Here is a 23,470-nt window from a genome sequence, read left to right as displayed (position 1 = left end):
TTCCAATGACACATATTTTAGAGCCTTTGATATATTCACAGTGGTCCCTGCAACTCTGTTCGTTTATTTTCCAGTATTTTCTTCTCTCTGTTCATTATATTGGATATTTTCACTGACTCTTTCCTCTGTCATCTTTATTTCAACCCATTCAAAGAAAAGTTTTATTTTCAATATTGTAATTTTCCTTTTTAGGATTTTCATTTAGTTACTTTTAAAAATAAAGTTCGGTTTTTTGTGATTATTTTTGACATTCCTTATCTTTTGACTCAGTATATGTGCTGCCGAAGCGAGCACTCTTTTTACTCATTTTTAATATACTTTTTTAACGTAATGAAACATAGTTATAACAGTTGATTTAAAATCTTGTCTGATAACTTGAACATGTGAATCATTGGTGTTGGCATCTGCAGGTTTTGTTTACTTTTTTGAGGTGATCATAGTCTCCTGATTTTTTTATACATAGATAATTGTGTATTTAAAAAGTACGTAGTGTACTTTTTATATATGTAATTGTACTTAATTTCTTTTCTGAACAAAACTTAACATTTAAATGAATTCAGTACTCTCTCTGCTGTACAACTTGGGTTTTGTTCAAAAAAGAAATTAGTTCATTTTTGGAAGTGCGTGTTCCCTAGTATTGTGTTTTCTAAACTAGATTAAGTGAAATACTATTGTTTCTCTAGGTCATGATGAAAATGTGTTGCTTAATCAAATAAGTTGAGGGAATCATTAACTTAAAAATAAAACTGTATAGTCATAAGCCTAATTAAATGGTAAACTTCAGATGGGGAGGCATTTTTAATCGAATCCTTTTAATCGACTCCTCAAATTTCAATCGAATTTGTTTTGTTTTTCTTTCAAGACCTTCAATCAAATTATTAACATGGTGAGAACAATTTAGTATCTTGTAGTGTGGGAAATATTACTATAATGCAGTTGAAGTAAACACACACCTTCAGAAATATGTCTATTATATAATTCCAAGGAAGTTTCTATTATATAGTACAACTTAATATTGTTACTATCTTACTTACTAAAAAATAACTGAATGTGACTTTTATGTGTTTTTCCACTTAACAGTTCTTACTATAAGAATTATTGCATGAAAATAGAATTTTATAATAATTAGATATAAATAGTCACTATAAGAAGTCAGTATAATTACTTTAAAGACCTCAAATGTAGGGTTTTCTAGAGTAGATGCATGTATAATGTTTATTTTGTGCTATGGAGAAAAAAAAACAAATTTGAGGCAAATGGAGATTGCTCACGCTGGTGGGTAAAATTTAAAATATTTTTATCTAAAGATGACATTTTAAGTAAGAATTGTGGATGAGAAAGAAAAGCTGTGTGGATGTCCTGGTGATGAATCAGCCTAAGGTGTGAAGAAGTGTGTTGTATTCAAGGAACAGTGGAGGGCCCAAATGAAATGGTGTCAGGGAGGGAAGTATAGTCAAAGATAAAGATGTATTAAGAGAACCAGTTCCTCCAGGGCCCTATAGGCCTTTGTAAGATTTTGACTTTTACTATGAGCAAAATAGGAATTTTTTTAAAAAGATTTTATTTTTTGATGGAGAGAGAGACAGTGAGAGAGGGAACACAAGCAGGGGGAGTGGGAGAGGGAGAAGCAGGCTTCCCACCTAGCAGAGAGCCCGATGTGGGTCTTGATCCCAGGACCATGGGGTCATGACCTGAGCCGAAGGCAGATGGTTAACGACTGAGCCACCCAGGCACCGCAAAATGGGAATTTAATACACCCAGAGTTTTAATCAGAGGATTCACATTGTAGAAGGGAATTTTGACTACTGAAGACTAGATTATGGGGAGATAAGATGAAATGTCAGAGGCTATTAGGAGGTTGTGACGATAATGACTTGGACCATCACAGAAATAGTGGAGTTGGTGAGGAGTGGTCAGATTCTGGAAATATTTTGAGGAATGAATCAATAGAATTTGCTGATGATTTGGATACAGACTATGACAAAGAGGACTCAAGGGTGATCTCAAGAAATCTGGCCCAGGCAATAGAAACAATAGGGTTGCCATTAGCTGACACGTGGAAGTGCTTTGGTTAAGGAGAGGGAAATGAGAATTCCATTTTGGTCCTGTTAGGTTTGAGTTGTCCAGTCACTCATACAAGGGGGTGTGTGGGTATCCTGTCCAGCAATCTCAGGCTGGAAGGTAGGTGTGGGATGGTCCCTCAGCCTGGGTCCAGTCAACAAATAGAAACCATGGAGTAGTGTATATGGAGGTTTATTACAATGAATGATTAACCCGTGCTAGGAGAGCCCAGGGATGTCAAGACGAGAGGGGAGCTCTCTCCCTAAGGCTGGGGTGCAGATCTCCCTGGAGAACGTATGGGTGCAGCCCACTGTTCTGCCTGCTTCATAGCTGCTCCCCAGTCTGGGCGAGCAGGAGACAGCTGGTCAGCAGACATGCGGGAGTCAGGATGCTGAGACGGCATGAAACCCGAGTATACAGTGTCTGTGCTGAGAGCCCAAGAAACAGATCTCAGGTCACAGGTGAGCCGTGGCTGGTGCAAAGGCATGCAGAGTGCGCCGTCTCATCAGGCGTGAAGAGGTCACCTGCCCTTGGTTGCGTGAGGTTCTGCACTCTGGTGTGCTGCTGCACTTTGGGCAGAGGACCCCCAGGTGTCCTCGCACACCTCTACCGCTGATTACCTGTGCAGCAGGACGACGAAAAGGCAAAGGCTTGTGTGCTAGAGTCAGGAAGAGGGGCCCCCTTCCGCCTGCAGTTTCCCTCCAGGGCTTCCTACGGGCAGAGGTTAGCAGCATCGCGTTTGCTGGAAAGGAGGACATTCTAAGAGCTCCGCCCATTATCCCACAATGGGTTCCTGTGCTAAATCGAGGGCCGAGAGGCAATAACTGGCATGGGTGGTAGGGAGGGTTGAGGCTCGGGGGAGGTTTGCCTTTTTTTTTTTTTTTTAATTGGCGACTCGTCCCTGCATATGACCTGAGCCTTGCTCATATGAAGGTGTTTCCAGAAGGAAAAAGTGATATGTTCATGCTTGTACTTGGCTTGAGTTCTCCTTGGAAATCTTTCAGACGTTATGGTGTTAATAACTATAATGATTAATCTCCGATCCGAAATAGTGTTTGAAAGATACCTGGATAGAGTCTTAATTTTTCCTTAAAACTTTTTAGTGATATTTGAGGGGACATTTATATTTTATGTATAAAAAAATAAATTAATGTATAAACTCATTTTTTAGTATTCAATAGGAGGAATAATCGTATTTACCATTCTACTACTTACCCTTGAGGACAAAAAACATAGCTAACCTGAATCCTTTCCCATAAATACACGCTTTCTTTTGGCCAGATGCTTAAATGTCATCGGATTGTTTTAAAGTAGTTCTATTTGATCTCTGTGGAACAGATGGGAGTATTTGTTATACAAACCTTATTTAGAATGTAATCTTTTTTTTCTCCCCTCATTGCATATGTTTGGCAGTCAGCTTTCTCTTCTAGATGTGAATGAATTTTGGGCAGTCTCCAAATCTAAACACACCCTAATTTCAAAAACCACAATCCTGAGGGCCCGATTCCTGTTTACGGAGGAATTAAAACCTAGTGAAACCACATAGTTACTAAATACAGTACATCCTACTGAGTTTTTTAAAACAAAAATCTTTATAGTTTATTTGGGGTTCGTGACTGTCATTGAGTTCAGAGAGTAAAGTCCCTTCATAAACAGTATATAATATTTACAGTTGGTTAAAAATATCTATTGCTCCCAATTCTTATTATATCCTCCTTACATGGCCAGGTGAGTTTGCAGATAGGTGGGAAGTGATGGGCCATAGAAAAGCGGTGGAGAGTAGTTAGGGAGGAGTCCTTATTTTTTTCTTGAGTGTTGTGAATGATTAATACCAAGCCAAAAATGTGTCTGTCAAAATGACCGTGTGTAACTATCAATTGAATTGTTTTTTTTTTTCCAGATAATGGTTCAGTTTTTCCTTTATCTCATATTTAAGAAATGTTAACTGTTAAATATTAAAACCAAGCCACACCCTGACATGAATCCTATTAGAAGTTCAGATGAAGAAAAAATATGAAAAATATAGGAAGAGAAAAAAATCCCACACCTCTTTGTAATTAAACAGTTCTAATCCAATTAGAAGGAGAGAATAAAAAAGCAAGTAGGGTAGAAAGAATTAGAGGTTTAACTTTACACTTCTCAGGATTGGATTTCACAGGCATACTTTAGTTTTAGTAATCTTTACTTAGGGTAGTAGTTGACATACCGTAAACTTTAATCTGGAAGAAGGATATAGCACATGTCACATGATACAGCGTCCTCAAAAGTGTATACCCTATGACATTAATGAAAATGAATTGGATTAACCATCTGTGTACCCATAACTTCCTAGAGGTATTTAACTGATTCATGTTTTAAGCAACATTTAATCATTAGTTTCTTCAAACAAATGTGAGAGGAGTATTGGCTTTCTTCACGTAGCTATTTTAAAACAATACTCTCATATTTCATTGTTTTATTGAGTTGGTTCATGGAATTCCTGCAAGTATGCTCATTTTCAAGTGAAAAATGTGCTTAAGGTGAATTTCAGAATTAAAAAGGAAAAGCTTTAGATCTTGAATCACTTACAGATTGACTCTGCAGACTTAATAAAAACCAGAATTACATTTCTTTTTTGTTCATCTAACATGTGATAGTGCCTGCCAAATCATAACGTTATTGAGTTTTTGATAGCTATGTTCCTTCTGATGAAGTAACCATCTCCAGTGAAGTCCTTGGAAAATGAGAGTTAAAATGCTGAACACAACTGCCGTAGAAAGAAACAATGTGGGATCGTTCATGTACATTTCACCTTATTTTAATACAAGGTTTTAATTTGATTGGTGATATTAAAATGTTGACTCATCGGAGAACACTTAATATTTTCATGTTCACTCTTTACTTGTAGAGTTCGTGGCTACTTATTATTTGCAGCTAAGTTGCTTGCCTTCCAGCCACCTGGCCTGTCCATTTCTCAGATCCTCCTGGTCCTTCCACTAGAACAGAAAGGAAAGAACTGTCCTTTCAGATAGCAAATTCCTACTACCATCTTCTGGTGAACGTTTCCGAATCTTCAGTTCTTCTTCCTTCCTTAGGCAGTCCTCCCTACTACAGACTTACAGCAACACAGCTGTCCTCTGCGGGGCACTGGCCTATATATTCCATACCATACACTGGTGATCGCTACTTCCATACTCTCCCATAGCGTGACGGCTCTCTGCTTCTCCCCCTTAGTATTGCATTGCCTTCGCACACAGTAAACACTACAAAGAGCTTATTTATTTTTGTAAATAACTGCTAACGTGAATTGTAACACTAGCCTTGCCAGGTTTTCTTAGCTAGATTATAGTTGAACAACATGGGTTTGAACAGCGTGGGTCCACTTCAGCACTGAGTGTTTTTCGGTAAACCTGTCTATCCACCCAGCCGTTGTTTTTTACATAAATCCCATTCTATGACCTGCCTCGTGTTTCTCTCTTTGAGAACATTAACAAACCTCTCAGCTTGGGAGGGTGGAGAAAGCATTTGTTGCACAGTCACTCTATAATAACTACTCAGCTCTCCTGAGCGGACAGTCTCTTCTGACACACAGACTAAGCACTTCCCAGTATTTTTCCGTGAGGGTACGCAGGCGTTAGAAAAATGGTGCAGTTGGCTAGCAACATGGTATACTTCTCCAACCTAATGCCATGAATGCTCACTGTACCTTCTTTAAATCTCTTTAATCTACTGATGTTACAGGAATGTACTTATGAGTAGGAATATCGTAGTTTACGTAGAGGACTTTCAGGTTTGGCCTGTGTATGGTCATATGAAGTAGAAAGCTTTCAGTGGTAGCAGACATTGATTGTTTTAAGTACCTACTAAGAGCCTTGTTAATACGAAAGCTGGATCATGACTTGAAATTATGCATGACAGGAATAACTTTTGATGGTTCTGACATAGTAGCTTGAAATTTCATCAGCTTTCCCTCCTTGTTCCCATGATTGCGACAACTAAAATTTAACTGGACAATAAATTTGTTAAGGGAATAGTCAATTCTTTTAATAAAACTCTTATCATATTTCCCTTCGCTATGATTATTTAGGAAGTTTAATGATTCCAGATGGCATTTCTTGTGTATTTGGCTCAGAATTTCTTGTTTACTCGCGTACTTGCCAATATATGGTTAAGTGTTCAGGGTTTTTAGGTCTCTGACGAGCTATTCAGCCCTTAGACATACAACTTTCGATTGCTGTGTGTATATGGCAACCATTTTGCAAATTGCCCTCAGCCCTTGGTATTTAAAGACATCCCCGTTGTTTATTGTACCTGAGAAAGAAAGATCTGGGGTCTGTAGTATGTGTCTGTTAACTGTAGAAAGTGATTCTCTTAAAAAGCTAGTGTTCAAGATTGGAGAAAGTTTGAGTCAACCGATAGTCTATAGACCACCCATAAACTGTTGAGTGTGTAATGTACGAAAGTATATTTTAAGTGGTCATTTAATAATGCAGAAGCATTTCCCCTTACAATTCCCGAGAAGTCCTCAGTCCATTTCATAATTGAAATAAAATGAGAGAACCTAACCATCAGATGGATGGTTGTTAGATCAGACCGTTGATGCTAAATATGAAACAGAATAATTAGAGGCTATAATTTTGTGGAAAGAGCAGGATAGTTGCTAAAGAGGCAACAATTATTTACTGTTGAGAGCGCTGGGATAATCGTCAGAGTGGGGTGATGGTGTTTGGGTTTCTTAAATGTTGGCTGGCAATGTGCTTGAGAGTAGAGACAAGAGGTTGTTCTCAGCAGATGGAACAGTTTGATCAAAGGCTTAGATGTGGGAATATATATTTGGGATATAATATATCCAAATATATATATTTGGGATAAGGAATTCTGTGTTATTGGAAAGTGGTACAATAGGGGAATTAGAGCTCGAGTTGGGACAGGTGTTAAAACTGACAGGCATGGTGTGGTCCCATGGCTCTGGGGAGGCAGCGAGAATGAAGAGGGAAACATTGTTTCTGAGTCTTCAGGAATGAACGAAATAGGACATGTTGCCTAACTGGAAGGGGGAGGGGAAGGATTGGAACTAGGCTTCCTTCTTGGGTGTTTGAGAAGATGGTCATAAGCCAACATTAGGGTACCTGAAAGATGTACAGACTTGAGAACATAAAGGAACAGTTCATCAGTGGGTCATGTTGAGTTTCTAAGATTTCATTTTGGAGTAATTGTAGTTGCAGAGGACATAGCAAAAAACTCATAGGGGTCCTATATAGCCTTCACCTAGTTTTTCCCAATGTAACAAAGTCAGAGTACAGTGTTCAAACCTGGAAATTGACATTGGTATGATTCATAGACATTTTTTGGAATTCACTGGTTTCATATGCACTTCTGCGTGTGTGTGCGTACGCGTGAGCGTACGTGTATATGGACATAGACCTATGCATGTTGTTGTGTGTTGATTATTATATGTTATTGTATGTTGATTCTTATAGCCATCACTGTTAGTCAGGATGTAGAATTGTTCTACCTCTTCAAAGATCTCTGATGTCATCCCTTTGCAATTCTACTCTCCAGCTTCCCTTTTCCCATTCCTAATCTGTTTTCTATCTCTGAAGTTTCGTCATTTTGTGAATGTTATACAAATGAAATCGAATGATATAGAACCTTTTCATATTAGCTTTTTTCACTCATCCTAATTCCCTTAAGATCCACCTAAGTGCTGAGTGTATCAAAAACTCATTTTTCCTTTGCTGAGGAACCATACGTTCCATGGTATGAATGTACCAATGTGTTTCAAGGATATTTAGATTGTTTTGAGTTTTTGTCAATTATAATAAAACTGTTATGAACATTCATGTATGTTAAATTGTTTTCTGTGTAGATTTGAGTTTCTTTTCTTTGTAAGAAATGCCCAGGAGTGCAATACAGTTTTGTATGTTAAGTATATGCTTAGTTTTTATAAACTGCTCAGCGATTTTACAGAACGGCTGTTCCATTTTATGTTCCCAGCAGCAATATAGAAAAGATCCAGTCTTGCTGCATCCTGGCTTGGTACGAGTCACTATTTGTTAATTCTAGCTGTTCTAATAGGTGTGTAGTGATATCTCACGGTGATTTTCACATGCATTTTTGCAATGGAAACTGACGGTGAACATCTTTTCATGAGGTTATTTTTCTTCTGTGTATTCTCTTTGGTGAAATATCTGTGTCTTTTGCCCATTTTCTAGTTAGATTGTGATGTTCACTAACACCACCTTTAACCACGTTGTTCTACCTCATTCCTGCTGGGTGGGGGATGGAAATTCAGCTGCCCTCTGGGCCCCCCAGACACCAGGATAGGAGGACGTCGGGGGGAAGCAGATTGCTAAATAGCATCGCTTCCCACCAAGTGGCTTCTCCTTATTGCTGACACTTTGGGCAGAAGATCAGTTCTCCACTTGCAGCACTGATTCCAGGAAGGGCCAGTTTTTCCTGTGGTATTTGGCTAGCGTAGGACTGTGGGAAGAGAAAAGTGTTCTGTTTTGCTAGATCATGTTTCCTAGAAATAGGTTTTTCTAAAACCTATTTGTTAACTTGTGTCTGCTGGTAGTTCCAGGTTCCTGGCTTCTCTAATACCTCATCCAGGCTGAATGGATCGAAGAGAAAACCTGGGGAGCTCATGTCATTCTGAGTTGTGAGGAGGCTGCCCACCTGGACTGCCTTCTGTTTTTGAAACCCTTCCTCTGTTTGTTGTGGACTTAGGATTTTTAGTTGCAGAAGGACTCTTAGCAGTGTAATGACTTCATCTTGGTCCCCAGTGTGATTTTTTTTAAAGATGTGGGACCCCTCAGTAGGTAGCCTGGGGCTCAGTAGAGCTTTCTGAAGAAATGTAGGGCCATTGACATCAGGAGATGATGGATGAACCACTCTATCTTCGGATCTTGGCACCTGCACTGACTAGTTGAGACTTTAAAGACTCCACTTTCTCATTATAAAAATGGGGATTTTTGATGCTGTTGATGGTGCTGTTGATGATGATGCCTATCTCTAGGGCACTGTAAGGATTATATTAGGTTATGCATGTAAAACACTTGGAGGATTTGCCTGACAAATATTAAGTACTCAATAAATATCAGCTCTTATTTTTAATTTTTATCTTGTTATAAACATATAATGTATTTTTAGCCCCGGGGAACAGGTCTGTGAATTGCCAGGTTTACACACTTCTCATAGCACTCACCATAGCACACACCCCCCCAATGTCCATAACCCAACTAACTACCCTCTCCCGACCCCCCTCCCCCAATCAGCTTTTATTTTATCTGCAGACAAAACTTACGACTCTGAGAAGGTTCTTGTTGAGTTTAGTGGGAGTGATTTAAATAATAGTTGAAGCTTGTTTGCAGGGATTCAAAAAGCAAACAAAAGATGAGGAAAGAAGTCAGTATGTCTTCAAGATACTGTGTTGGAAAAGTAGAGGAGGAGATAGAGGGTTGTGGAGGGATTCAGGTGTGGTTAGTCCAGGAAGAAGTAAGCTTGAGATTTAGATAGAAAAAAAAAAGAGGACTTTTTTTTTTTTTTTTCCAGATAAATTTGAACATGGACCTGACTGAGGGGAGGGGGCTGGTAAACAGGGAGAACTGGATAGGTAAATTACGTAGAAAGGGTAAGGATGCTCTGCTGATGGACTAACAGCACAGATATAAAGGAAAGACAACTTCGTTCCTTGGAGACTAGGCATTCTCTTCCCTCTACCACCATCCAGCGTAGACCAGCTTCCTGGCTATTATCATTGATGTTACCAAATATCTTGACCTCTACTTCTCCAAAGGCAGTCACTGGTAGTGGACCCACTATTTTAGCTCCTGGTAGCTATTGTTTCTGTGGCAGAAAGGAGAGATGCTGAAGAAAGAACTGAGACTGAATGAAGAGACAGGATGATAGGAATACATGAGGGAATTTGGAGGAATTTATATATTTAAAGACTCCATTCATTCATTTATTATTACTTCATCAGATAATAATTAAATGTCTGGTTTGTTGCAGGCATGTGCTGTCTTACAGTGATGGACAAAAATGGACATTATCCTTGTGTCCTGGAGCTTTCTTTCTAATATGGAGCTAGGCTTTAAATATTCATTTATAATTGTGAGAAGTGCTATGAAGTAAAGCGCATTTCTGCAGTGAGGCTGAGTTAGCGGGAAGATTCATTGTTGATGAGGAGGTTAAGAAAGACATCCCCAACGTAGAGAGTTTGGAGCTGAACCAGGGAAGGGTTGGGTACTGTGGAAGACGGGAAGCATGGGGTATGCTTTAGGCACAGGGAGAAACACGTATGAAAGAGGAAGTGTGATCTATTTAAGGAACCGAAGGACAAGCATAGAGAGCAGAATGTATGCAGCACGTGGGTATATGGCATGAGATGGGCTGTAGAGCAAGGTGGGGTGCGGGGTACTGAACCATGTGGCCTTTGTAGAAACCTTAAGGTCCGTGGTGTTACTCTAAGAATAGCAGTTAGACTTGAAGTAGAGTATACATATTCTGCTTAGCATCTTTGCGAAAATTGAGTGCTATGTAGGACGTATGTTAGAGCCGGGGTGACAATGGAGAGACCGGGCAGGTATCGGAGTAGCTGAGCCGAGAGGCGGCGGCCGTCTAGACACAGACAACAGCGCTGGAAGTGGAGACAGACCTTGGTGAGTCGCAGGATGTGGAAGTGAATTACAGACAGACATCCAGCATGACACCCAGCTTTCTGACTCATGACTAGATTCCCAGTTTACTGGAATCAGGATTACTGAGTGTTTGGGGGCAGTATGCGTGAGTTTATTTTTAGACTTTTTTTTGGTCTGAGTTGCTTCTGAGGTATACACGTTAAAACACTGAGAAAGTAATTTGTCTTTCTGGATATAAAGGGAAACATGGGCTAAAGATGGTTTGCCATTAGTGTTTGGATACACTAATGTGTGGATACTGTCCCTGAAGTGGAGGGTCCAGCAGAAGCATGGGAGGATGTCTAGGAAAAGAAGATGTAATCAAAGGGAACATATTGGGAGGCAAAATCACCTCATAAACATAAAAGTGACAGGGGTGAGGATGTTGAAGAAAAAGAGGAAGATTTAAAGAATAATCACAGACTTGTACCCCTGAAACAAATAATACATTATATGTTAACTAAAAAAATAAAAGTAAATTTTAAAAAAGATTAGCTTTATTGTGAATATTGAAAGAAACTGGGTATTCATCCTTTCAGATGGCTGTGTAATATTATATTGTAATTATGGACCACATCTTCTTTATCCATTCGTCTGTTGAAGGGCACCTCGGCTTCTTCCACAGCTTGGCTATTGTGGACATTGCTGCTATGAACATTGGGGTGCATGTGCCCCTTCTTTTTACTATGGCTGCATCTTTGGGGGAAATACCTAGTAGCGCAGTCACTGGGTTGTAGGTCATAGCTCTGTTTTTAACATCTTGAGGAAACTCCATACTCTTTTCCAGAGTGGCTGTACAGCTTGCATTCCCACCAACAGTGTAAGTGAGTTCCGCTTTCTCCACATCCTCTCCAACACTTGTTGTTTCCTTCCTTGTTAATTTTTGCCATTCTAACTGGCGCAAGGTGATATCTCAATGTGATTTTGATTTGAATTTCCCTGATGGCTAATGATGATGAACATTTCTTTGTTGTCTGTTAGCCATTCGTATGTCTTCTTTGGAGAAATGTCTATTCATGTCTTCTGCCCATCTTTTGACTAGATTATTTGTTTCTTGGGTGTTGAGTTTGAGAAGTTCTTTATAGATCTTGGATACCAGCCCTTTATCTGTAATGTCATTTATGAATATCTTCTCCCATTCTGTGGGTTGCCTCTCTGTTTTGTTGACTGTTTCCTTTGCTGTGTAGAAGCTTTTTATCTTGATAAAGTCCCAAAAGTTCATTTTTGCTTTTGTTTCCTTTGCCTTTGGAGACATGTCTTGAAAGAAGTTCCTGTGGCTGATGCCCAAGAGGTTACTGCCTATGTTCTCCTCTAGGATTCTGATGGATTCCTGTCTCACATTGAGGTCTTTCATCCATTTCATCTTTGTGTGTGGTGTAAGAAGATGGTCGAGTTTCATTTTTCTGTATGTAGCTTTCCAATTTTCCCAGCACCATTTATTGAAGAGACTGTCTTTCTGTCCATTGGATATTTTTTCCTGCTTTGTCAAAGATTAGTTGACCATAAAGTTGAGGGTCCATTTCTGGGCTCTCTGTTCTGTTCCATTGATCTATGTGTCTGTTTTTGTGCCAGTACCATGCTGTCTTGGTGATCACAGCTTTGTAATATAGCATGAAGTCAAGCAACATGATGCCCCTAGCTTTGTTTTTCTTTTCAACATTCCCTTGCTGATTTGGAGTCTTTTCTGGTTCCATACAAATTTTAGGATTGCTTGTTCCAGCTCTTTGAAAAATGCCAGTGGTATTTTAATAGGTATGATACTGAAAGTGTAGATTGCCCTAGAAGCATAGACATTTTAACAATGTTTATTCTGCCAATCCATAAGCATAGAATGTTTTTCCATCTTTTTGTGTCTTCCTCAATTTCTTTTGTAAATGTTCTATAGTTTCTAGAGTATAGATCGTTTACCTCTTTGGTTAGGTTTATTCCAAGGTATCTTATGGTTTTGGGTACTATTGTAAATGGATTCAACTCTTTAATTTCTCTTTCTGTAGTTACATTTTTAGTGGATAGAAAAGCAACTGATTCCTGTGCATTGATTTTTGTATCCTGCCACGTTATTGAATTGCTGTATGAGTTCTAGTAATTTGGGGGTGAAGTCTTGTGGGTTTTCCACATAAAGTATCATGCCATCTGCGACGAGAGAGTTTGACTACTTCTTTGCCAGTTTGAAAAATTTCATTTCTTTTTCTTGTCTGATTGCTGATGCTAGGACTTCTAGTACTTCTAGTACTGTGTTGAATTAAAGTGGTGAGAGAATGCATCATTGTCATGTTCCTGACCTTAAGGGAAAAGCTGAGAGCTTTTCTCTTTTTTAAGAATTATAAATGCTGTGGGCTTTTCGTAGATTGTTTTTATGATATTGAGGAATGTTCCTTCTATCCCTATACTCTGAAAAGTTTTAATGAGCAAAAAAATAGATAAATAAAAGACATTGGGTAAAGGGATGGCTGAAGTTTGGCCAGGGGCAGTGCTTCCACTTAGAACACTGGTTCTGTGGGGGTGTTACTGTCATCTTCTCTGTCTGTCTGTCTCTTGCACACATGCATTTTTGTTACCAAGTATGAGGATTGCTGTTGAATAGTTTTTTATTTCAATAATATAACTTCTAAGAATGTTTAGCATATGAGTCTTAAAAATGGATGTAGTATACAACAATTCCTAATGAATCTCAGGGTTTCCACTTAAAGTATCATGCCATCTGTGAAGAGAGAGAGTTTGATTTCTTCTTTGCCAGTCTGAATACATTTCATTTCTTTTTCCTGTCTGATTGCTGATGCTAGGACTTCTAGTACTATGTTGACTAAAAGTTCTTTGTGTTCTTTGGAACACTGTTTGAGAAACATTTGCTTAACACCATTAATAGACTCAGGCAGTGGAAATGTATGCAGTGGAATTGCATACCAGTTGATCTCAGTGTTCTTCCTTCCCTCTCCACCCCTTGCTCCCCAATCCCTTCCTCTCTGTAGAAGTAGCACTTCTTCCTCGGAGTTGCGAGATTCAGTTTAAGGAGGTGTCAGGGCCAAGGGTAGTGGAGTTCAAAATATGTGCTGAAGTCAGTGACGACAGCCTGGAATTTGTGTTCGTTTTGGCCAGTGGTTAGGTGAAGAGTGTTCCTGGGTTTTAAGTGTGATGAATCTTTGGTAACTGGTGAAAAACATCCAGCTTGGCAGCAAATGAGGTCCATTTCATTTACTGGCGAACACGGTAAATCTTGAGAAAAAGATATTCTGGTGTAAATCTGCAGGTAATTGGAGTGAGTATAGGAAGGATATCTAGTAAAGAAAGAGACTGAACTGATTTAATCATGGGAGTGAGTAGGACTGGGAGAGGGAAAGATTGTGATGTGAATATTTGGAGCTTGGAAATTCCCTGATGTTATTAGTTGGTGTGTACATGTGTTACTATGCTGCCCATGTATTTGGCCGTAATGAAGAATGAACTTATTTCAACAAATCTGCACTGGTATGGTAGAGAGATTGCAGCAGCCTCTTCATGTAGGGGAGTCATATGTAGTTTTAAAAAGCAGTGGTGGAAGATGACTACAGAAGGGTTACGCAAATAAGAGTGGTGGTATGAACTTCTTGGTCCATTATGTTTTCGGATTTTTGCTTGAATCTGAAGCCTAACTTACGTATCTTTTTATCCCTCATGTCTAGTGTAATGCTGGTAAATACTGGGCCTTTAAATGAATGGATGAATGAGTCCCTAAAATTCATGTTTTAAAATCTGACATTGATTATTACCTCACACTAGTAGAGCAGAGAAGAACACTTGACACTAAATTTACTTTGAAGCCAAACAAAACCAAAATTATCCAGATGACCTCTGCCTTCTAGTACAAATTGATAACCACTCATTTGGCATAAATTGTGTGGTTGCTCTTAAGAACAATAATATGCAGATTTAGCAGGTAGAAAATAACTGGCTTTTGCTTGATCTCTCATGCTTTGCAAGGAGCAAGCCAAGATGATGGGCAAGAAACAGTTGGTCATGGTATATTAATGAATAGCAGAATCCTGCCAAGTTGATTAACGTTGCTTAAAAACCCATTTTTTAGTCTTGCTTCTTGTACCTATACACACATAGTATCTCTGCGTGAGCTGAGGGATGGGGCACAAGTCAGTGGTGTTGAATCAATGTACAGAAGAGTGAATTCATACATACTTGTGCCGGGTATAGCTTTCTTATTTTATTTACCTATTTTGTACTAGCACTTGAAATGACTAACTCTGTCTCACACATGCATAGCATCTATTTTGGAGTTCAAACGACCACATAGGTACCATCAATATACTCTTGGCATGATGATAAACAGTTGAAATCATCGGCATATCTTTATGGCCTCAATACTTCTTGTATTGTTCCGTCATTCTCCCTTCTCTTTGTCCTGTCTCTTCTTCATGACTCGGAGGCCTTTTTTTGTCATATTCAATTACTGATACAGTTTTTCAGTGTTTAAGAAAATATTATTTACTATTCACTATATACGATAAGCCATACTGGTTACTAGGACCGTAGAGATACCCGAGACATGGCCCTTCTTAAGACAATTCCAGTCAGTAGAAGGCGCAAGCATATATTTTTATCAACAATAAGATGCTGGGGTAAGCACAGCGTAAGACAAAGCAAATGTAAGTTTCTGTGTTATCATTTTGGAAAGAGGACGATTGTAATGGAGAGCCAGGCAGTTGAGGCAGGCTTTCTAGAGGAAGTCACTCATAGGCCAAGCCAAGAGCAGCAACCCAGAGTGAATGATGCGTATTCCAGGTAGAAGATCTGGTGTGACCGTCCGAGTTGTCAAGTGGATGCCCGTGTCCTCAACAGTGACGGGGGTTATAAGCAGCAGAGCAGATTTAGAGGCCAGTCAACGCGATTAGCTCTCCATCCATCTAGAACCAGCGTATTCCTCAAAACACGGGTCTTGTCGCCTCTTCTTCCTGAAGCTCTGTCATGTTACCCTAACTCAGAGTGTTTTTTGCTCCATAGAATGACAGAATTAGGATCTCAAGCTGTAAAATCTCAGAATCGTTGACTGCATATAGAAAAAAACCCAAATGTGTTGTTAGGCTTGAGTCCAAAATAATCAATTTCATAAATACAGAATAGGAGAAAGAGAATAGAGCCTGTAAACATGAAAAATAATTCAAACGTTTTAGACAACTGACAACTTGAGAGGATTTAGGGCTCCTCCATTTCAGCCTACACTAACAGCACAGCCTTTCTAGAATGATGGAGTTGACCTGCAGACTACAGTGGGGGAGGGACGTCTCACTTATGTGTGCCTCATTTCTAAGCCATCAGGAACCTACTCACACAGGACCTGTGATTGTGATAGGCTCTCATTCATCCCATATGAAATGAAAAGAACCAAAGTGCTTAACACAGAAGACAAAAGAGGAAAAATTTACCTTTCCCAAATATTTGAAAGGAACTTGCCATCGACCCCAGAGAGTAGACCAGGGGCCAATGTCTGAAAGTAGAGGAAATATTTTTGTTTCATATAAAGGAGCTGGTTTGTTTGTTTGTTTGTCTTATTTTGTTTTGGGATGGTGTTTTTAAAGATGTAGTGATCAGTTTAAGATGACAGTGAATTTTTGTCACTGGAGGTGTTTGAAGATGGTGAATGTTGGAGATAATTTAATCATCAGTTGGGTAGGAAGTTTTTACCAAATGTCAGTTCCCATAGTCTGCTCCATGGGTGCTCAGGGGTTCTGTACTTCTTTACAAGGAGGTCTTCAAGTTAAAAATTAATTTCGTAACAGCACTAAGCTGTTACTGGCTTTCTTGGCAGTGTAAATGTTTGCGCCGATGGTTCAGTAGACGCGGAAGGCAGGCGTTCCGGCACTGCCCCCTCAATCAAGGCAGTGGCACCGCACGTACTGGCCATTCTCATGCTTTCATTGCGGGGGTGAAGCCACATTTATTTAAGAGTGTCCTTAATGAAAGTGAAAATTATTATTATTATTTTTTAAGATTTTATTTATTTGACAGAGAGAGACAGCGAGAGCAGGAACACAAACGGGGGAGTGGGAGAGGGAAAGCAGGCTTCCCCTCATGCAGGGAGCCTGAAGCAGGGCTTGATCCTAGGAGCCTGGGGTCATGACTTCAACTGAAGGCACATGCTTAACGACTGAGCCACCCAGGCACCTCATGAACAGTGAAAATTATTACATTTATTAAACCTCAACTCTTAAGTATATTTCATTCAGAAGGTGTTTCTGCTGCCTGGCAAAGTACAGTGGTTACTTTGCCGTAGAAAGCACTTGTCACAAATTAAGGTAGCCCTTTTTCACTGGATACCATTTCTCTTTGAAAATATGACCGGCAAACTGGGGTTATTAACACGCTGGCATTCAGTAGACGTTTTCTTGAAAAAGACCAGAGTAAGTGGCCCCTTCAAGGAAAACAATTGACGTTTGTTGCCAACAATAAAAGTCAAGCTCCGAAGTAAGAATTTTTGGGAATTTTATGTCTACTACCACAAGCTTGGTCGGTTCATTGTATTTAAAGACTTTTGATAAGGTAGATAGTGATTTTTTAAAAATTTATTTTATTTTATTTTTTTTTATTATTATTATTTTTTAAGATTTTATTTATTCATTTGACAGAGAGAGAGATCACAAGTAGGCAGAGAGGCAGGCAGAGAGGAGGAAGCAGGCTCCCCGCAGAGCAGAGAGCCTGATGCGGGGCTTGATCCCAGGACCCTGAGATCATGACCTGAGCCGAAGGCAGCGGCTCAATCCACTGAGCCACCCAGGTGCCCCTTTTATTTTATTTTTTAAGATTTCTTTATTTGTTAGAGAGAGAGCCCAAGCAGGGGGAAGTGCGGAAGGAGAGGGAAACAGAGAATCTCAAGCAGACTCCCTGCTGAGTGGGGAGCCCATCGCAGGGCTCGATCCCATGACCCTGAGATCATGACCTGAGCTAAAATCAAGAGTTGGATGCTTAACCTACTCAGCCACCCAGGTGTCCCCAAAATTGATTTTATTTTTAATGCCATAAAATTACATATGCAAGTATTTGGAAGAAGAAGGGGGCTTATGGATCAGGGATATGAGACAAACTAGGGACTGGACTCCAGTCCCCTCCAGTGCTCCTTGGCTGCCTCCATAAGAGGAGGGGAGGCTGGGGGAGGGAGCTCAAAGTCTGTGCCTCTTGACTACCACATCTTGCAGGACTGTGGACAGGGGATGCTTGCCGTAGACTGGTAAAGACCAGACCAAACCAGTCTGTGCCCAGACGGACCCCCGTATGCACCTTTCACAACTTTCCCTTCATTATAACACTAAAAATCATGCCCAGGGTGGAGGTTTAATGTGTGTGTTAGAGATGCAGGATACGAAGAAGCATGACCTTCCGATGCTCATAAGTCCCGCCCCTGTATGCTCAGATGGCACCTTTTTTCCAGCTAGGTTAATTTAAAAAGCTCCCTGACCCCCTCTCCTCCTGGACTCAGCCTGAGGAAGCTTTCCCTTTTGTGCTGTCTCCTTTGTGCTCCTGCAGAAGCCCAAGTACAGCCTTGCCTTCAACTCCTGTTTGGCCTCTGATCAATTTCTATTGTTTAGAGAGTCCAGGGGCCCAGGTCCCTAGGGCATCGAATGGCATTTCGTTCTCTTTTTCATCCATAAAGCAGCCCTGTCAATCCAGGGCAGCTTTCTTTCTAAAGTCGGCAGAAATGGTTTAATAGAGCACAAGTATAAAGAACTGTGCAATTAGTGATTTATGCGCACTGAATAATTTGGAGAATAACTCTCTAGTATTGCCAGAAAGTCCCTTTGTCCTCAAGACACTGGGGAGTTTTATCTTTCTCTTGTGTATTCAATTATTATTATGGTTTACCTTAGCCATCTTTATTTCTCTTGTCATTGTTTCTTGAGATTTTGTGTGTGTTTATTTAAGACCCAGGGAAATTTACAGAGCCCATGGAGTCAGCTTCTAGTCATGTAGGTTGAGTCTGTGTCAAGTTCAAAAAACAAAAATGAAACCAGCAAACATAATGACTACATCAGATTGTAGCAAGGTAGATTTGTGCCCTGTTGCCATTTGGGTATTGAATGTGGTTGGGCTTGAAGATAGCAGACTAATTCTCTGCTGTAGTAGTACTTCTCATCCCCCCCCCTTTTTTTTAAGATTTTGTTCATTTATTTGACAGAGAGAGATCACAAGTAGGCAGAGAGGCAGGTAGAGAGACAGGAGGAAGTAGGCTCCTGGCTGAGCAGAGAGCCCCAGGTGGGGCTCGATCCCAGGACCCTGAGATCATGACCTGAGCCAAAGGCAGAGGCTTAACCCACTGAGCCACCTAGGCGCGCCTCCTTTTAAAAAAATAGAGAGATTATAGGGACTGGAAGCTTTTATGTGGTGTATCTTGGTGTGGACCTCTCTGTCTTCAAACAAACAAAAAAGAAGCTTCATTTGAGGAACTATTCTTTACTAGTCCGTCCTATCACCTGAAAACCTGCATTTCAGAATAATCAGTGAATAAAAAACATTACATAGCTATTTTTCAGATGAAATCTTTAGTTTCTAAAAATGGCTATCATGTTTTATCTTATACAGTAGTTCTTGGCAAAACTGCCTTAATGTTTAAACAAAAAATAATGTGAAGGGAATTTAAGTTCTGAGGATTAGACTCAAACTCAAGGTACGGTAGTCTACTCCCACTGCTTAATGCGTAAACATACTGTGTTTGGCTATTTTGAAACATCTTCCCGAGTTATAAAAGAAAGACAGGAGTACGCATAAAAAGCATCCAAATTTTCATAAAGAATAGATTTGTGTTTTTCAACGTCTATAGAATCTTCTGCCGTCTACTGAAAATGCAGAGGAAACTCTCCTACAAAGAAATAAATTCAGGATGAAGGGTAAAAGAAGATACTTTGGAAGAAAAGAAGCCTGAAGCCGTTTTTGTGTCAAAAAGAAAATTCAGCGGAAGAATCACACCTTTTATTTTTGTCCCAGGACTTAATAATTCAATTGTATTTTTCCCCTAAAAAAAAAAAAGCCATAAACAATGATTGTATTAGTTAAATAAGTACTTTTTTTTGTTTTAAAAATCTTATAACATTAGGATCACATTACTTCCAATTTTAACTTGATTGATTTCTAAGTAATGCATACTGTTTTTAAAATGAAATTCTTGTATTCTAAAGCATATTACCAACAGCCAAAAAGCCAGAGAGGAAAACCGTATTGTTTTAAAGCATGCTTGAATAAATAAATGTTCTGCAGATCACTAATCGCCAATAACATTATTTGGAAGGTTTCAAGGTGATCTGGTTTGCATTAAACATATTTACACTTTAAAATGCCTTCATGAGTGAAGTCAAACTTTACAGCAAACAGATGCTAAGAAATATGAAAATATAGAGAGTTTCGCTGTATTAAGATTATCATAATCTGCGGGATTTATTTCACCAGATTTTGGATAACCGCTTGGCATTATTTTTTTTTTTTTCCAGAGAGCACAGTCAGATGAACTGGAAAAAATCGAGAAGCACGGCCGGTCCTCCAAAGACAAGGAAAACGCCAAGTCTCTGGACAAACCCGAACAGTAAGAGCACTCAGCACCTTGTAGAAGGCGGCCCGACTACGGGCAGCCTCTGTCCATTCAGAAACGTGGTGTTCTCCCAGCGTAATTGTTCTGAATGATAGGAGGATAAGCATCTCTTTATATGAATTATATTTTTCCTCTTCACTTGGCTTTATTTCCTTAGGTTCCTTTATGAACTGTCCTTAATCCCCAACTTCTCAGAGCGAGTCTTTTGTATTCTGTTCCAGTCCACGTTTTCAGAAAGTATTTGCTCAATTCGTCGCAAACTGGAGTTGCTGCAGAAATTGTGCGAGGTGGGTTCTGGGCCACAGAATGCTGACAATTGAGTTCTGACGTTTCATTGTGTCCAGTCAGGTTCATATTTTCGAAAACGTTTTCTTTCACGTATTCTAAGTACGCGTACACTTGCAGGAGAGCGGTTCCACCGAAGAGAACGTGCCACGGCTGCTTTCAAGATCAAAGAGAATGAGAGGCTTCTACCACCAAGGGGCCCTCTTACAGGAGGGCACTTGTCATGCTCCTACCTCTGTGGCTTCTGTCCCTTCTGCTCTTGCCAAAACAAACTCATTACTTCCTGTAGTCCTCTCCTACATCAGACCGGATTGGATGTGGTTTGAAGGCATTTTATTTATTTTCCCTCAGTTTTGGAAGGGGCCTTCAACAAATTGTTAATGATTCTACCCAGATAATCTAGGAACAGCTGTAGGACTCAACAGGAGATAAATATTCTTCTGAAAACAAAGAGTAAATGTCTGGCAGAAGTTACCGATATTACCATTTAGAACAATTTGTCAAAAACCAGTACTACCATTCGTTCTGGTTGGGGTCAGTCATTTTGAAAGCTAGCAAGATGTTATCAAAGACACATTTTCAGGGGAAAGAAGACATGCAAATTCCAGCTAAGCTTTGTGTTTTGGAAGAAGTTGAGTGTGAACTTTTCAGGGATAAGTCTAAATTTGGAAATTAATCTTTCTGTGTTTTGGTTTCCCACAACGGATGCCAAAAATGTCTATTGCTCCAGAGGTGAGTCCAGTTAGGGTGATGGAAATGACAGTATTTTGCAGTCATTCTCGTATTATAGCCCTAGTTGTTTTCCACGCAGTTGTACCCCAGAAATAGCCTAGAATGGTATCTCGCGGTTTACAAATGTGTACCTGAATGCTTGTAGGAGGTACAGCTCCTTAAAGGTAACTTTGGAAAACACTGCTCTTCAAATATCCTAATAATAAGCAATGATACAGTTTGAATGTGACCCAAGATGATTAGTATAATATGAGTAATTGCCACTGACTTAAAATAATCCAAAGAAGACTTTGAGAGAGAAAATGTTCTTTATTCTGTTTTACAGACATTAAAAAATGGCCCAGGGGTTATGCAGATCCTGGGTTTGGTTCTTGCTTTTGGCAACTACATGAACGGTGGGAATAAGACTCGAGGACAGGCAGATGGCTTCGGATTAGACATTCTTCCAAAGCTGAAAGATGTCAAAAGCAGTGTAAGTATTTTGTATGAGCGAATGTAGGCAAATTGAGGATTCGATGTTTTATTTAGTAATAAGTTTGACTTGAAGCCTATTGTAATAAATGTTTCTTTATGTTCCAAAGTCGTTATGTTCTGAGCTAGGAAGAAGTATATGGCCCTCATATGTAATGGTTTTGTGAATAATGTTCCCTAAAGTGAAAAATTCTGAATCCTGTGTCTAATGAATAATCGAGTAGAGGACTTTTAAAAGAAAAATAATTATTTTTCACCCTATCATTACCATGTCTGCTAATATTTATCCTTTTGGAGTCTGAGGATTAAGTTTTCATAAATCAGACAGTGTTCCTCTTCTCTTCTGTGTTAAGTAGTGGAGGCCAGCAGGCTTGTGTTCTAAAAACGAAACAAAGATGGGTGAAAGTCGATAGTAAGTAAAATGTAATAGAAGATTTTCTCCATATCATCCTCCCCTTCACACTGGTATATGTGGGAATGTCTGAGTCTTTTTGCAGGACTAATTAATTTTTGATCCTACTTCTGTACTTGTATTTGTTTAAAATTAACATCGAGGAGATTATGAGAGTGTCAGTAAAAATATAATATTAGGGAAACAACCATGATGGTTGGGGTTAATGTCTGAGATCGTGAACTTAAAAAGTGATAGAATTCTGTTTCTCTGATAAAAGAATGTCCACCCAGAACCATGTAATAAAGGCAATTATGGTCATTTTTAAAAATAATAAATCTAAGTAAATGACTGACTCATAGAAATGGAAATACTAGAATTGTTCTTCCTAGATAATGAATACGGTTGACCCTGGAATGGTGCAGGGACACTGACCTGCTCAACTGAAGAGCCACACGTAACTTTTGACTCTCCCCAAACTTAACTATTAATAACCAACTGTTGATAAGAAGCCTCACCAATAACATTAGTCAATTTCCTACGTTCTGTGTCACATGTATGGTATTCTTACAATAATCTAGAGAAAATAAAATGTTAAGAAAGTCATAAGGAAGAGAAAATACATTTCCAGTACTGTCCTTTATTTGTTGAAAAATACCTGTGTGTAAGTGGACCCGTGTAGCTCAAACCCATATTCAAGGGTCAACTATAATTTCCCACATAAGAAAAAGACATTTTTTGTTTGTTTGTTTGTTTGTGTTGGCCAACAGTGCATTTGCTCATTCGTTCACACTTCCACTCATTCGTTGACCGTTCTTTCACTGAATTCTATGAAATCTCCCACACTGCTTTTCCAAAATTGAATAAAGCCATCATCCTGTCTTGGAACACCAGCAGCTTATAGTTTTTGTGATTTTTCTGGTTCTGTTTGTAAAGATGCTATTATATTTGTTTGGAACAAGTTTCACAGGAACCTCCATTATGTTAGCATGATAAATCACAATCGCATTGGTTCAGAAGCAAAGGCTCTGTTCTAAGCACTTGAATAGTTCCAAACAACTGACTGTTGGATTGAAACAGGGAACATTTGCTAGTAACCCTGGATCAGAAATAGCATCAACGTAATACTTAATTTATAAAAATGGATCAGAAACAGATTCTGATAATTCTAATTACATGTGAATAAGGGATTATGTGTTTTTTATTGGTTAATACATCTTATTCAGTCCCCCAGTAAGTTAAATTTTAAAATTTAAATAACTAAGGAATAATTTAGATTAAAAGGCATGATAAAATCAGGAAGCAAGATTT

At 39.3% G+C, this 23,470-nt stretch overlaps 1 protein-coding gene across 1 annotated transcript in view; it reads left to right on the top strand.

Moving 5' to 3' along the window:
• FMN2 (formin 2) overlaps positions 1-23,470 on the top strand; it is a 371,607-nt gene that overhangs the window by 204,278 nt on the left and 143,859 nt on the right. The window contains 3 exon segments of the mRNA XM_045983452.1: positions 20,183-20,274; positions 20,438-20,567; positions 21,623-21,769. Coding sequence (XP_045839408.1) covers positions 20,183-20,274; positions 20,438-20,567; positions 21,623-21,769 — 369 coding nt within the window.

This window comes from Meles meles, chromosome 17, assembly GCF_922984935.1.
Source record: "Meles meles chromosome 17, mMelMel3.1 paternal haplotype, whole genome shotgun sequence".
Taxonomy (NCBI): domain Eukaryota; kingdom Metazoa; phylum Chordata; class Mammalia; order Carnivora; family Mustelidae; genus Meles; species Meles meles.
Note: the sequence above shows the minus strand (reverse complement) of the source record. Positions and strands in the feature narration are given on the sequence as shown.